The sequence below is a fragment of the Heterocephalus glaber genome, unplaced genomic scaffold (genome assembly GCF_053883595.1).
Source record: "Heterocephalus glaber isolate CG9 unplaced genomic scaffold, H.glaber_assembly_v1.0 deba00001447, whole genome shotgun sequence".
In the NCBI taxonomy this organism is placed as follows: Eukaryota; Metazoa; Chordata; class Mammalia; order Rodentia; family Bathyergidae; genus Heterocephalus; species Heterocephalus glaber.
This window is the reverse complement of record NW_028258299.1, coordinates 1,388,967-1,405,176: the sequence shown is the minus strand read 5'-3', so window position 1 is coordinate 1,405,176 and position 16,210 is coordinate 1,388,967. Positions and strand designations below refer to the sequence as shown.

General features: G+C 56.7%; 1 protein-coding gene across 1 annotated transcript; it reads right to left on the bottom strand.

The window, feature by feature from the left end:
• Positions 1-12,573: 12,573 nt before the first annotated feature.
• Positions 12,574-14,841, bottom strand: Actrt2 (actin related protein T2). Its single transcript, XM_004863781.3, has one exon. It carries the CDS (start codon positions 14,184-14,186, stop codon positions 13,056-13,058), a length of 1,131 nt encoding a protein of 376 aa, XP_004863838.1. The 5' UTR covers positions 14,187-14,841; the 3' UTR covers positions 12,574-13,055.
• Between the last annotated feature and the right edge of the window lie 1,369 nt (positions 14,842-16,210).

The window sequence follows — 16,210 nt, the reverse complement described above, 5'->3', positions numbered from 1 at the left end:
GCAGAGTTTCTGATGAGAAATCTACTTGTATACTTATCTTTCTTCATTTGTACACAGTACGGTGGTACCTTGGTTTAAGATCTTAATTTGCTTTACTATTTTGGGGAAGATGGCTGTGTTTGTATTTGCGTGGGGAAGATGCCCATGGTTGTGTTTGTCACCCCATGCAGAGTTTGCCAACGGAAGCAACATTTTGTCGAATGCTTTTGTTTCCCAACTGAATTGTGTTGGTGATCTACGTTATTAGTGTGTGTCTTTTTCTCTCTGACTACGTATAAGATTTACCAATTTGATGATGATATGCTTTGGTATGGTTTTCCGCATTTTTTGGTATTTTTTTGGTATGGTTTTGGGGTTGTTATTTTTTACTTTTTTTGGTATGGTTTTCTACATTTTTTTTCTGTTTCTGGTTCACTGAGATCCTTGGATTTGTGAATTGATAGTTTTTATCAAAACCTGAAAAATTTCAGTGTTTTGTAATAGACGTCACTGTCCATAGTGTCTTACCTCCCCCGATGTTAGATGGTCCGGTGTTACCCGGCTGCAGATGTTCTGGCCACTTCTTTCATCACGTTTTGTTTTGTTTTGTTTTGTTTTAATCATGTTGGGTGATTTCTATTGCCAACCTAAAGCCCATGATCGTCATTTTTTTCAGTCTGCCCTGCCGCCATTAATCCCATTCCATATATTCTTTATTTTAGAAAATATATTTTTCATCTTTAGAAGTGCATTTTTGATCTTTTTAGAACCTTCTGAGTCTCTGCTAAAGGGATTTATGTTTTCCTCTCTGTTATCCCTTTGTTAACGTGGATTACACTTGTGATGGTCACCTTAGCAATCTTTGCTTATATTTTCATTTACTCACTTAGGTCAGTCCTGGGTCTGTTTCTGATTACTGGCTTTGCTTTTGGTTGTGGGGTCTATGTCCCTGCTTCTTTTTTACAAGTTCATGACTTCACACTTAGCAAAGGTGTGTTCTTTGCCAACTCTGCCCAACATTAACACTTCCCATGACCCTCACTATCTATGGAAACCGGAAATCGATGCTGATGTGTGATGCTAACTTGAGTTCCCCTCCTGGAATATCTGTGGGACTCTGGACTCCTCAAGCTCCACCCTCAGGTCAGCTCCCTCCCTGTGCTCGAGCCAGGGCTGGGCTCTCCTGGGCAGGATTATGCCCTGTGTGCTCTGAGTAGCCAGACCTCATGCACGCTGGGTGGTTTTGAGGGGCCCCAGGAATCTCCCTGTGACCTCCTACCCAGGATCTCATGGCCTCGAGTTCTGCTACCAGACACCTCCTGCCCTTTGAAAGGAAGAACAGAAGCTTTCAGGGCCTCGCTGTGGCTGGTTTCCCCAGGGAGGGAAGTAGGAAACAAACAGTGCTGGAGTAGCCGCTGGGAGGGGTGCTTGGCACCCGCTTTTCAGTGAGACCACCTCCTCCCTGTCGCACACACCTGAAGCAGGGACCCCGTCCTCTCCTCCTCCGTACACACCCCAGGCAGGTGTCGCCACACCCATTTCCCAGGTAAGGTCTCCAGGGTCGCACAGACCTCCCCCGAGACCTGCATGCAGGCGTTGCTGACCACGGTCCCTGGCAGCCCCTGCCCAGGGTGGGGGAGAGAGCAGCGATGGAGAAGCCCCAAGCCCTTTGCACAGAGCCCTAAGACCCCTCTCCTTCGAGGCTCCTGCCAGCTGCAGCTGCTCTCTGGCTCAGGGGATCCCAGGGCTTGCCTGCTGGGCAGGGACATTTAAGGAAGGCTTTGTGGTAACAAACGGACACATTTTGGGATAAGTGAGAAGTCCGAAATCTGGCGCAAAAGGACATCGAAAAATATATCAGAAATGGAAGTCACAGAACTTACCCTGCTCCAAAAAGAGTCCATGTCCACAGAGTCTGCAGGTGAGCGGGTGGCAGATGGCTCAAGGGCCAGGTGCTGATGATCTTACTCGGATTTTCCAAAACATAGCAAAAGGAGGAAGCCCCTGAGTCATTTTAAAAGACTGGTGTTGGTTCAGTTCCAAATCTGGACACTGGTGCAAAAGAAAGGGGAAAAAAGGAAGAGGGAGTGAGGGAGGCAGGTAGGGAGACTAAAACGGGGGGGGCACCCATTTTCCCTACTAACGAGGATAGGATAGAAGTCCCGAATACCACACTAGCTGACTGGATCCACACCCACCAGAGCAGCTCAAGCCGCAAAGACAGACCCCCACGTCCTGGCAGAAGGGGCCCCCAGAAACCTTGTATGGGGCTGGTGGGTGTGCAGAAAGATCTAGTAGTTTATTCTGATAAAAGCACAACCACTCGTGACCTAAAAGTCCCACTCTATGATGAGGACCTAAGAGAATCAAAAACACATGTCCACCATATGAAAAGATTGTTCGCAACAATTTTACTCAACATACTACACAAGCAGAAACAGCCCGTGCGTCCACGGATGCGGAATGCTTGGTCAAAGGGTCTATTCAGACAGCAGAATGTTGCAAGTGCTGTCTCCCCCAGAGACCGGTGCTGGAGCCCAGCACCCAGCATAGTAGCAAGAGGAGGCCTTGGGAATGGTTGTGGGGGTGGCAGAGACACAGCACAGAAAGGCTGGGTATCAGCAGAGAGCCCGTGGCCTCTGGGAAAAGGACAGATGGCTTAGGGGCTATGTGGAAGATGGACTTGCTACCAAAAAGGCGCTCCACTCCACAAGTGCACTTTGGATGGGTAAAGTCCCAGTGTGAAAGATAAAACCTCCACGGGTCTATTAAGGAAAGAAAGTGTGGGGAAAGGCCTATGGCTGGTGCAGAAGGGGTTGGCCAGGGGAGGCAGGGGCAGTGTAGCCCTGGGCTGCAGATCAGTGAGCCCGAGGAGGATTAGGGGTCTGTGTCCTGCAGAAACCCTCCACAACCGGTCCAGAGGATCAGAGACTGGCATGGGGAACAACACGGAGACAGAGCAGGAGACAGGGACTCTGGGGCCCAGATACACGCAGAGCTTTTCTACCTGATAGAAATCAGAGATGTGCAAATTTCAGGAATGATTTTCCACCTCCTGTGAGCCCAACCAACTTGCAAACATTTGAAAGTCAAATAATACCAAGTGCTGGTTAGCTGTGGGGAAACAGGTCCCCCCTACACTAGCATCTGGAGAGCACCCTGCAGAGCTGAGGGGCCCACACTGTGCTGGCTCTGTCACCCCCACCCCATCTGGAGACTCATCCCAGGCCACACAGGCAGGGCACAGGCGTGGGGTGCCTGGCTCAGCCCTGCCCGAGCAGAGACATGTCGGCCTCGGCCTGGGTGGGGGACACTCAGGACGCCCCACAGCAGCGAGAAACCAGCACTGCCAAGAAGACAGACCTTTACAACATGCTGGGTACTGACAGAAATGACAAAAACTAGCAGCAGGGAGCAGAGTAGACACACACAGACACAACATGCATGCACAGAGCACGTGCATGTAACACACGTGGCACATGCATACTCAACACAAACATGCACACGGAGCACATATGTGCGTCACACATGTGTGCACATATCCAACACATGCATGCAGAACACACACAAACACATCACACACCACACCCACGCACATGCGCACTCTGTCACCACTGGCAACACCAGCAATAGCCCGTCCAGGCCGAGGAGTCCATGCATTTACTGTCACTGGAAGGTCACGCACGAGTCTTCTCTGCAAAGCCCAGGCCCAGCCAAGAGTGGCTGTAGTGGGTCCAGGGCGGGGCTGGGACTAATGGGTGTGGAAGCGAGTGTTGTTACACACCGCTCAGTGTGAGTGTGGGTGTGCTTACACACGCATGCTCGCCTCACACTGGCACAGGCATGTATGCATGGTCATGTATGCATGTGTACGCACACACGAGAGTGCCTGCATATGTACATGTGTATTGTGTCTGTGTGTGATGTCTATGAATGAAGTGTACCCCAAGGTCCCCTGCATCAAGGGCTTCCTCCCCAGCACAGCTGTGCTCAGAGCACTGCATGCCTGGTGATGTGTGTGTGCCCACACTGCAGTCTGCACTGCCTCTGGAGGGTCCCAAGCAGAGGGCCAGGACAGGGGCCAGAGTCACAGCCCAGGACCAGCTCTGCAGCTCCATCGGCAGGCGGGGCTCTGGGGCTCCCACCATGCCTGCTGGGCACTGCCCACAACAGCCCTGCAGGGATTTCTTCTTCCAAGTCCGGGCTTTGCTGTGGTTTTGTTGCAGGGATTTAAATTTTTATTTGTATTCTGAAAGCTTGGCTCCTACGTTTTATTCACTGGTTTCCAGAAAAGTAACCTAGGCTTCTAGAAAATAGAACCAACAAGATGTGTACTAAAATCTATGCATGCCTCGTGCGTGTGTGTGAGCGTGTGTGTGTGTGTGTGTGTGTCAAGCGTGTACCTAGGGGTGGGTGTTTTAAGCAATTGGCCTTGTACCTGAGGGGCTGAGCAAGTTTGAGGGCCTGGAGCCCTGGGAAGAGCTAATGTCTCAGTCTTGAGTCTAAGGGCAGAGTTCCCATCTCTCAGATAAGGCCTTCAACTGATGGGACAGGGCCCACCACAACACAGGGGCCAGTGCTGATTCAGTGCTGACCACATTTATGGAAACCTTCCCAGCAGGGTCCAGACCAGCACTGTGGCCCAGACACAGCGACACACAGAAGCAACCTTCGCATCCCTGGAGACTTGCCCAGGTGACGAGAGGACAGTCACGCTGGACCCTTGAGGCGAGCTGAGCTGGGCCTGGGCGCAGGGGCAGGAGAGGACTCAGGTGTCCCCAGCCAGGTGAGGGGCAGAGCCTCTTCTCTGAGGACAGGGCCATGCTGGAGATGCCACACTCCATGTGGGCTGCAGCCTCCAGGCAAGGACAGCACAGGGGTGGGAGCTGGCCTGCGAGCCAGGGCCGTGTGGATGCCCACTGTGCCTCCTTCCTCTCAGGGGCCTCACCCGAGCACCCTGGGTCAGACACCGCAGCACTCCAGACCCCGCCGTGGGCGTGGGGGTGGACTGGAGCAGCATGGCTGCAGATCTGCTCTCCTCTAGCTGTCTGTGGCCTGCCATGGGCAGGGGTCTGCGCCCTGCCTGGTGGGGACCCTATCAAGACAGTGGCTGTGGGTGCCATCTGTCCTCACTCTGAACAGCTTCTCTCTGGCCCGGGCTCTCCCCTCCCAGCATCAGGACTCAGATGCAACAACCTCAGTGGCCAATTCCCAGCTCCAGGTCTGGGCCCTTAGGAGCAGAGCAGACGCGGGGAGGATCAGCTGGGCTACCCTGACCCCCGGGGCTTCGCCATCAAGCTCAGAAACTGCCTGCCCTGCCCAGGATTTTCTGCTTAAGGCCCTCATCTCCCACGCACGCACGCAGGCCAAAGCCAATATTTTCAAGTCTTTATGGAGTCCTACTTCCTCTTCTCTGATTTATGCTCCTGGGGATGAGTTTTATGGGAAACATTCCCAAGCTCCCGGGAGATAAGACAGCCAGCTCCTCGAGGCGGAGGCTCGCACTCCACCCTCCCAGATCTTCATCGCTCCACTGCCGGCCGGGCCCCCCATGCTGAGGCCCCGCACCTCCTGCCCCTGCCCGGCCGGCCTCAGCCACTTCCTGCTGTCCTTCCTAGGACTGTCCATGCAAGCCAGGCCTCCCAGTGAGCAGTGCCTCTCGCAGCCCATGGTTGGCCTTGGAGATGGCTGGTGAGAAAGAGGTGCATCCTTCCCCCCATCCGGGGTGCATCCTGGGCTCCTGAGTCTGCCTCTCCTCCCAGGCTCACTGTCCGCCACTCACCCCAGACCTGGCTGTGCCACAGTGGCTTCTGGACACAGCCCTGCTTGGCCTGCCTTTCCCTGAGTGTCCATGCCATCTGTGCTGCCCAGGTCCTGCCTGACTCTGGGACGACCTGGCCGACAGGACAGCCACGGTCCCTTTTCCTGATGCACACAGCTCCAGCTCTGATGAGCAAGGCTTGTAGGCTCCGTGGTTGCTGCCCAGCTACCCTGAGAACCTCCAGCACCCAGCTCAGGGTACAGAGCGGCTTCCCAAAGAGCGTGCAGCCTGTGGTCAGCTCTGCTTGCTCCCAGAGCGTGGAAGGGGAGCCACAGCCCCCACCCCCACGAGCAGGGCTTGTGTGTGAAATGTCCCAGTCCAACTGGGGCAAAGGGAGTGGCCTGGAACGTGCTCCTGTGTCCCCAGGGCGCCAGGTGGTGTGGGGGCCGGGCTGGCCCCTTAGCAGGCCAGACCACCCCCCAGTGCCTTCCCGGGCAGCCCCTGGATGCTTCCCTACACCTCCTGCAAGGAGGCCTGGATTTCACACTCTGGAGCCGGCGTGCTGCTTGTTTTGGCTGGCCGGGTGCTCATGGCCCATCCGCACGGACCCCGTTGCATAACTGTGAGGTATCCACTTACACTGGCTCACGCTTGTGGCCAGGCCCAAGCACCCAGCCCACGAGAGTGGAGCGGGTCTCTGGGAGGCATCCGGCACCCCCAGGCGCGGGGTGGGGTCTCGGGTGTCCTGATGCCACAGGCAACTGAGTGTGCCTCGGCCCTGGGAGCCAGGCAGCCACCTCTGGCCACAGTTGGCCCTCACTGGCCTAGGCAGGCGAGGGGCTGCCTCCGCCCTCTGATTCCATCTCTCCCCAGCATCGGCGTCATCGCTGGCCCTGCCAGAGCACCACAGGCCCCGGGCCAAGAGGCGACCAAGGGCCGGGGCTGTCCAGGACACTGCAGGGGGTGTCCTCACCGATGGCCCGGGGCCCTGGTCCTGGCCTTGCCCCAGCTGGCCCAGGTGTGCAGGTGTCCAGGCCCTGCCTGCATAGCCCAGCCACCCACTCCCTCACTTGGCTGCTGCCAGGAGGTGGGGTAGGAGAAACAGGAGATTTGAATAATGGGAGAAAATTATTATGTCTTCATGTGAGTTGGAGCCCAGCCCCGCTCCCCTGGGGGTGATAACTAGGGAAGGGCTTACATTTCCCGCTCGGAGCCAGGGCTGGCCATGACAATACGTGCATTGTTCCCGCCGGGCATTGTCATCTGATGACAGCGTCCCAGCCTGGCTGCAAAGCCCCAGGCACAGACATGGACCCTGATGGGAAAGACGAAAGCAGGCTTAGAAAGCACACGGCGGCTGAGGAGAGAGATCGCCACTTGCTGCTGACCATTTCGTACAACCGGCCTGGTGACAGCTTCTCCCCCAGCTGGCCGGGGAGTGGCGGGTACCACGGCAGGTGTGGCACAGAATTCTGAGGACCGGTTCTAGCCACACTGCGAAGGTCCTGGTGTCCCTGTCTCGGCCTGGTGAGAGCGGTTTCTGCTGGCTGAGGGGCCCTGGCCCTACCTAGGGGGCTGCTCTTGGGACCGGGCCAGGCCAAGAGCCCAGGTCCTGTCCAGGAGCAAGACAATCCCCCGGGAGGGCAGAGAGGGGCAGCGCACGGGAGAGGAACACCACAGCCTGCCCCGTGGGTGCCTGTCACTCCCTCCTCGGCCACCCCGCCTCCAGGGAGAACCTCTGGAGAGGGACAGGAAGTCCTACGGGTCCCTCTGCCCACGGGCACCTGCTGTGTCCCCAGGGCCACCTGTCCACCTGTTGCTAGGCGCCCTTGGGGAGCAGCTGGTCCCCCATGTAGCCTTGGAATCAAAGCAGAGTGGGCAGGGATGGCTGGGCAAGGCCACCTGGGAGGGGCTGCTGGGGCGTGTACTGGGCGCCAGGTGCCTGCAGCCTGGACCCCGCTGGGCTCCCTCACTCGGCTCTGTCTGCGCCCCGAGACCCCCAGGAGCCCTGTCCGTCATCTGGGCAGCTACATGGTGTTTAGACTGTGGAGGAGGTGACCCATTTCTCTACCAGATTCCGGGCTGGTGCAAGCGGGCTGGGATCCTAACAGCCCCAAAAGGCCTAGCCCCGCCATCCCGGCAGAGGGACTTCTGTCTCCAAGCTCTGGGGAGGAGCAGTTGAGGGGTCACAGGCCTGGGTGCAGGGCCTGAGCTGCTCACCCCTATTCAAGGGAGCCTGATGGCCCTGTCCTGGGCTGTGGTGTCCACTGGGTCTGGACCGGAGCCTTCCCGCCACCCCAGCTCCCGTGGCCCCAGGCATCCTCCACTCTGGTGTCTGTCTCTGTGTCCTCGTGGTGCCCTCTTGTCCCTACATTCGAGCCATCCTTGCCCTGTCTCCTGAACTGGCACCTGGAGCTGGGTGCTCCCGCCTTGCCCCAGTGGAGGGGCAGGGGACTCTGTCCTCTGCCATCTCTTTAATCTGGGGTCAGGATTTGGGACCCAGGGAGTCACAGGGGTGGCAGGGGCAGGGCCGGCCCCTGACCAGAGCAGCATGGAAGCCATGGGCTCTCTGGGCCTCTGCTCTCCCTGGGCAACCAGGCCTGGCCCCATTTTGCCAGCATCCCCAAGACATGAGGAGCTCTGGAGCTGTGACTGCAGGGTCTCCCAGAGCTGGCCAGTGTCCGCCCAGGACACCATCTGCACTGGGATCCCATAGGTGGCCCGGTGACCCTGTCACCTGTGAAGTGAACAGCAGCTGAGTCTCACGCCTCAGGGTCAGGGCAGCCCTGGGCACCTCCACATTTGTCCCAGACCAGGGCAGAGCACAGAGCCTGGAGCCACCAGTGAGGGTCCTGCTCCTTGGAGGGCCTGTGGCTGTGACCATCCAAGGGATGCAGGACCAAAGAGTCCCACCTGTTCTCAGCACTCCCACTTCCTGCTCCAGTAAGTGGTGGGGTTCCCCCCCATCCCCAACAATCTCACCACCACTGGGCTTGCAAAGGAAGAAAGGCTCCTCGGTCACAGCAGCCAGGCGGGTGCTCACTGATGTCTTGCCTTCTGGCTCTAGCTGTGCTGGGGACACGCAGTTACCCTCTAGGACGCGGACAGAGGCAGGCCTGGGAAGGTCCTTGAACCCCACCATCGTGGATGTGGGGCATCTCCTCCAGGGGACAGCAGATGTCCTCCATGACGTCTCCAGAAGTGGTCATGTTGTGGGGTGCTCCATGGGGTGCTGGAGAGGTGGACACTTCCTTGCCCAAACGTTACCACAACATAGCACCCTTCAGCCCCTCAGAAACCCGAGCTGCTGTCCAGATGGCAGCTGTGCCGTGGGGAGTGTGGATTTGAGTTCCATGGCAGGGAACAAGGCAGAGCAGGGAAGCCCTGGGCACTGTCCAGCATAGACCATGAGGGGCCCAGACTCTAGAGTTGTCAGACCAGCATGGACACAGCAGTCACTTCTGGCGCCCCCCACCCCAGCAGGGGGTCCTCGGGACCTGGGGTGGGAGCTGGCAGCATCCAGGTCCCACCAGACACTGGACAGTCAGTCTCCCAGAAGACCCGGTCACGAGTTCTCTGCTTCCTGCTCTCCATCTCCTCCTCCTCTCCTGCCTGCAGGTTTTGAACCAGGAACCCCTTGAGAGGCACTCATGGCCTGCAGCAGCCAAATGGTGCTTCTCAGATGGTGTGCGGCACCAAAGGGGCACAAGTGTGGGACGCGGCCCGGAGAGGCTCTGCCGAGATCTGGGGATGGAACCCATATCTTAGAAACGTGGGCTGCTAAGAGCAAGGGCTGTGCAGCTCAGAGCCAGAGGAAGGCGTCGCTCTCCTCTCCAAGCACTTCACCCAGCCCCAAGCTCCAGTTCCGCTTAGTAGACACCCCAGACTGAAGCAGGGTCAAGCTGCAGGGGTAAAGGGGGGCCACAGCTCCTCCCACTTCCCTCCCTCAGAGCGACAACCCGCAAAGTGCCTTCCACCACTCAAAGGAGCCAGACTCAGAAGCCAGATTGGTGTGCTATGGACTCTAGCAGATGTTCCTGTTATGGAGTCTAGGAGGCACACAAGGGTCTGCTTTGCTGCAGAGGACAAAGTGCTGAAGAAGACTCTGAGGTCAGAAACCACCACCATCACCATCATCACCATCATTGTCACAATCACTGATGACGCCTAGCTCCGCTACTACTATGGCAACAGCAGCAGCCACCATAGGAGGAAAGCAGTTTTGTAGGATAAAAAGAGAGTTGTGTCTTATTTTCCGTTTGCATGCAGGGTAGTGGTACTGGGGACCAGCCTGGTAGAAAAAGGTGTGGAAGGGGTGTACAGGGAAAGAGCCCTGGTCTGGGGCTCTGCCCTGAGCTCGGCTCACAACTCCTTGTGTGGTCTTGGAAAGTCCCAAGCTCTGTAAAAGCGAGGGCCCTGAGGAGGAGGCTTTGATGGGGGCCCAGGAGTCTGCTAAGTTCCCTTGCCACCTTCAGGCGCTATGGCAATAGCACAAGGATTTCTCAAGAGCCCCACCCCAGGTCCTCCTCTGACTCCCAGACGCCCTCATGCAGCCCAGCAGATCAACAAAAGAGCAAAGCTGGGAAGGAGGAGGCAGCTGCCCTGGACCTGGGGGCCTGGGAGGCCCTGGCTTCCCTTGTGTCTCCCATATGTATCTGACAAGCTGCTCTGAGGTCTCTATCTCAAAATCTCCCACCGGGATGGGCCAGAAATCCCCAAGAAAAGCCTGTTCTGAGGAAGAGCGGGCAAGGGTACTGGAAGAGAAAACTGGTAAAACTCTTGATGACATAGGAATAGGCGAAGACTTCCTGAACAGACCCTAGTTGCACAGGAACTAATACCAAGAATCAGCACACGGGGTTATAGCACATTAAAAGGCTACTCCACAGACACAGGAAACAACACAGTAGAGAGACAGCCTCCAGAGTGGGAAACATTTGTTACAAGCTACGCCACAGACATGCCCTAATATCTAGAATACATAAAGAACTAAAAAATGAGACCTCCAGAAGTAAAGGAGCCAGTCTAAACATGGCCAATCAAAATGAATAGGCACTTCTCAGAAGAAGTACAATTGGCCAATAAATACATGAAAGCATTTTCAGCTCCTCTGGCTGTTGGAGAAATGCACATTAAAAGCAGACAGGGGGTGACATCAATGAAGGAAGTAGTTTTGGTCTGAAACCACAAAGCCTACAAGCAACGGGCACACCATTCTCCAGTCAGGTGGAGACGCTCTCTACAGCATGGGATGAAGGAGAAATTTAGACATTCCCAGGCGAAGGAACACTACAGGAATTTGCTGCTAGCAAAGCTACTCTTGGAGAAGTGCTGTGACAGCCTTGATTGTCACTCTGATTGGATTGAGAGGCCTCGAGGTGATCGGATTGGCCCATTGAGTGCATAGCTGAATGGACCGTGAGGAGGTGGGGCCTGGTTGGAGGAACGGGGCTTGGGGTGTTACCTGGGGACTACACCCTGTCCCTGGCCCCTCCTCTCTGTCTCTGTCTCTTTCTCTCTGCCTCCTGGCTGCTATGAGGTGAGCAGCTTCCCTTTACCACACCATCGCTGTGATGTTTCAGCACAGGTCCTGAGGCCATGAGGCCAACTGACCATGGACTGAAGCTTCTGGAATCACGAGCCAAAATAAACCTTCCCTCCTCGTAGATGTTTTTCTCAAGTATTTAGTCACAGCAACAGCTGACTAACACAAGTTCTTGGAATTTCGAAAAGGACAAAGTAACACTGGACTTGGTAACTATAGTAGACCATTCTTAAGTCAAATTTGGTGGTTGAAGAAAAATTCTTATACCATCTGATGTTGTGCTTAATGTACATACGAGAAACAGGATGGTGTTGTTTTTAAAGAGGAGGATAAAGGCTCTAAACAAAAATAGAGTTTTATGCTCTACTCAAACTGGTAAAATGTCACCCAGTTCATTGTGATGTCATCTATACATATACACACATGTGTGGTAGGATACATAGGGAAACCCCTCAAATACCACACGAAGCAATACACTCAGAAACACAACGAATAAATCAAGGTGGAATCCTAAAAAACGTTCATGACCCTCAAGAAGGTATGGAAAGAGAAACAGAAATGAGAAACGGGAAGCAAACAGAAAACAATAAAAGAGAAAGCTTAATCTACAACGTATCAATTTCCTGAATCAGTTTAAACACATAATTAAAATACAGAGATTGCAAGTGGATTTAAAAAATGACCCAACTACATGCTGCCTCCAAACCACATGGGCTCGCTTCAAATAAAACACAGGTTGAAAGGCAAATGATGTAAAGGACTCACAATGTAAATTCAGTGCCCAGAGCCACTAATCCTAGATAAGAGTCTGTGTCATGTAGGCTCCATTTCTTCCGCATAATGCTTTGTTTTTCATTTTTCCTTCACTCTTTCCACCTTCCTCCCCTCTGAGTCTCCTCATCCTCTTTCTCCTGTGGATCTCTCTATTCTCGTCTGCATAAAAACCCACACAGTCCTCTATACGAGAAGGGGGAGGGACCATCCTGTGAGGACATCTCTCTCCCAATAACGCAGTGGTACCTCAGTCCTCCAACTTAATTTGTCCTGCAGTTTTGGTGCAGACGGGCCACGTTTGTGTGTGTGCAGCAAAGATGGCTGGAGATGTGTTTGTTGCCCAGTGAAGAGTTTGCAGACAAAAACAAAATTTTGCGAACAATTTGGACCACAAACAAGAGCGTTCATAAACTGAGGCACCACTGTATTTTGGGCAAATTCCATCAAATTCACATAGGAAAATTCCCTTTATGCATAAATTATTCAATCGTCACTTTATTGACAGCGGTTAACTCCATTTCTAGTGTTTTGCCCCTAACAAGGATGCTGTAAACATTCTTGAAAGTAAAGACAGGAAAGCTACCATCACCCAGCGGAGGAGTTGGGGGAGCCCTGAGCGGGGAAGCCGAGACATCCCTGGGGTGCTCGGTGGGGACCTCAGGGCAGGGCCACCATCTGCCTGTCCCTCCTCACCCCCCTGATGGTTTAAAATGAAACTCCAGGCCGCTGATCCGCCTCTGGCCTGAGGCTCAGGCCCTGCCTCAGAGCACTGCATTGACAGGGTCTCACTCCCACCAGGCTTTCTCAGGAAGAAGGGCGGAGTGGGCACAGGGCCACCTAACACCCCCAGGGCGGAAGCGACACAGGGGCCACTGAGAAGGACCCAAGCCCACCATGGCCAGGCGAGCCACCATTTTGCCTTTTATTGAACACCTCACTGAAGGACGCCCAAGGCCAGCCCTGCCCCGGGGACCCCCAGTCCTGGGTGCAGCGCCCTCAGAAGCACCTCCTCTGGACCACAGATGTCCCGAACTCCTTGAAATCAGCATCAGTGACCCACATCTGCTTGAAGCTGCTCAGAGAGGTCACAATGGAAGCCCCAATCCACGTGGAGAACCAGCGGTCGGGGGGCGCGGTGATCTTGATGGGGATCCCTGTGGGGGCCAGCGGTTCCAGCTCCCTCAGCAGCCGGTTGTCCAGCCCCTGGAACAGTGTGCTGCCCCCTGACAGCACTATCTCCCCAAAAAGCATCTTCTGGATGTCGGCATCGCACTTGGCGATGCTGCCTGACACCATCTCGGCCAGCCCCGGGCTCTGGGTGCCCACCTGCTCGGGCGAGAACAGGGCCTCAGGGGCCTGGAACAGCTGCTCGCCGAGGTAGATGACATTGCCATCCGGCAGTCTGTACTCCTGCAGGATGCCTGCCGGCCACCGGCTCAGCTCCTTGCCGGGCTCCAAGGCCACATAGCACAACTTCTCTTTGATGTCCTCCACCAGGGCCTTGTCCAGCAGGCAGGGGAAGGTCCGCCCTCTCGCCCGGAGGAGCCGGGTGAGCTGCTCCATGATGTCCCTGCCCGCCACATTCAGCTTGGCCACGGCGTGCGGTAGGGAGTAACCTTCAAAGATGGGGACGGTGCAGGTGACGCCCTCCCCGCTGTCCACCACCAGGCCCGTGATGCAGGCTGAGGCATACAGCGCCAGCACCGCCTGGTCCGACAGGTAGAAGGCAGGCACGCCGAAGCTCTCGAACATCACCTGAGCTGTCTTCTCCCGGTTTTCCCTGGGGTTCAGCGAGGGCTCGGTCACCAGCACTGGCTGCTCGCTAGGCTTCACGCCCAGCTCCCACTCGAACAGGTGTTGCCACAGCCTCTCCGCGTCATCCCAGCCCACGATCAGGCCCCGCTCGATGGGCACATGCAGGTGCAGCGCCTCCTGCTTGAGCAGGGCCTCGGCCCCCACAACGTACTCCTGGTGGGACTCCTCCGGTGACGGCTTGACCTTCGGGTGCCCCACGACAGACCTGAGGACGTGGCGCGGCCCGATCTCCCCCGACAGCCCAGCTTTGCAGAGCCCAGAGCCATTGTCAAAGATTACAGCTGGGGAGTTCAAGGCATGCAGGCTCGACATGCCTGCAGCCGTCCCCCTGAGGCCCCCGAGATAAAGGCTGGCCCCTCCTGGCCACCTATGTCACAGTAGGCTCCTCCGGAAGGCCGTGGGATTCCGCAGTGCCTGGCGCCTCCCTGCAGGGTAAGCAGGTGGCCCCAGGCCCAGGAGTCCTCCGCCTCCACGCAGCCTCCACATAGCCCTCTCAGCGGCAGCTCAGCCAGGGGGTGCTTCCAGGGCTGACAGTCCCCGGGGTAACAATCCAGCCAGGCAGCGATTGTCCTCCATGCCCTGGATGTGGGGCGCTGTGCCCCAGGGAGGATGGCAGGCCGGCCTGGGCCAGCTGAGAGCCCTGGGCCCGCACCGAGGGGGTGAAGCCACCCAGCCTGCTGTGCCTACCTTCTCCCTTTGCCCAGGCAATGAACCAAGCACTGGGTTAGAGGAGCAATGCCTTCACCCCACAGCAGCAGGCACCCAGAGTTTCTCTTTGGATGCAGATGCCCCCAGGAATTCCTCGGGGATTTCCCTGCTCAGTGTCCTTTGGCTCTTGCTCTGTGTCCACAGGCAGGTAGATGCTAAAAAAGATTCCCCAGCCTGGGGAATCTGTGTCAGGTACCCTTCCTGTTCCAGCCCAGCTCAGGACCCCTCAATCTCTGCAGACAGCAGAGGCTGGGGCTGGGAATGGGGCACAGCCAGGGCTGAGGCCCGGAGCACTCACCAGGGCCTGCCACCTGATGCCCAGCAGGAGGAGGGCAGTGGGAGGGGACTTCATGGGCCCAGTTGGCCCTGCGCCTTGGGGCAGAGGTGGCCTTGGAGAAGCGACCTCTTCTGACTCTCCCTTCCACCTCTCCAAAAGTCCCTCCACTCCCACTCTGCCCCACCTCCAGAGGACTCGGGGCCACATCCCTCAGGGGACCCCTGGGCTCCTCATCTACGGCCTGCTGACCCTTCGAACTGCCAGCAGGCTGAGCAAGACACATGCTACGGGTGGGGGTGCAGACGCCTGGCACAGGATGTGGTGTGGACATGTGGTGTGGACATGTGACATGGACTGCGGCTATAGACACAGGCCAAAGGCATTGACAGGTGACTTTTGCAGTACCTCTGCCCTGGGGTTGTCAATAAAACCTTGATAATCATCGGAGACTTTTCCTCGAAGGACACTGGGGTAAAAGCTCGAGTTCATGCCAACCAAGACCCTACCTTGCCAATCAGCTGGGTCTACCACGCTCAGCTCTGCTGCGGCCCACAGACTCTGGGGTGGGGCCCCTCAGACCCCAGGCTCCTGAGACGGCGGGGCGCGGGGGAGACCTCGGTGTAGGGACAGGGAGCATCCTCGGAAGCGGGGTGCTGTCTATGAGGCCCATCCCGTCAGCATGGTAGACACGGGGTTCCCTCCTTGAGTTCCATTACCAGACCCCAACTCTGAACATGCCGCATGCACTGTCTGCCCTCACGGTGGGGCTGAGATTTGGGGTCCGGCACTTTGGGGGTGTCAGGTTCCAGCCTGCTCCTATCACAGCACCCACGTGGGCAGCTCTCGGGGGCTGGGGCAGGGATGCCCGCTGGAGGCTTCCAATTCAGCTGCAATGAGGTCTGCAGCAAGCGGGGCCCCGAGCCCTGGTCTGTGTGCACTTGGGCATCTGCGGGGGCGTGGGGCAGTGCTGGGCTGCAAGCTGAGCGGCCTCGGCACACGCGGCTTGTGTGCAGTTTGAGGCTCTGTAGCCCTGCCGCTCCAACAACACAGGCCCTGGGGGCCGCACCTCTCACCAGAGCGTGAGCAGCCTGTCTCACGTCGGTCTGCCCAAGCCTGGCTTCTCCTCAGCCTCCAGCTTGGGGCTGGGCCATTTCCTCCTCTGGACAGCTGCTCCCAGTCTCTGCCTGACCTTGAGGCCTGACCTTCTGGTGCTGGTCCTCTTGTGTCCCCAAGTGTCCTCCTCTTCCTGACACTGCCACCTCCAACCCATCCTGACACCCGGGGAGAAGCCACTTTTCCTCCTTGTCCCCCTGCAAAAGGCGCTTGAAGCCAGGAATGGGCCTCCCAAGGC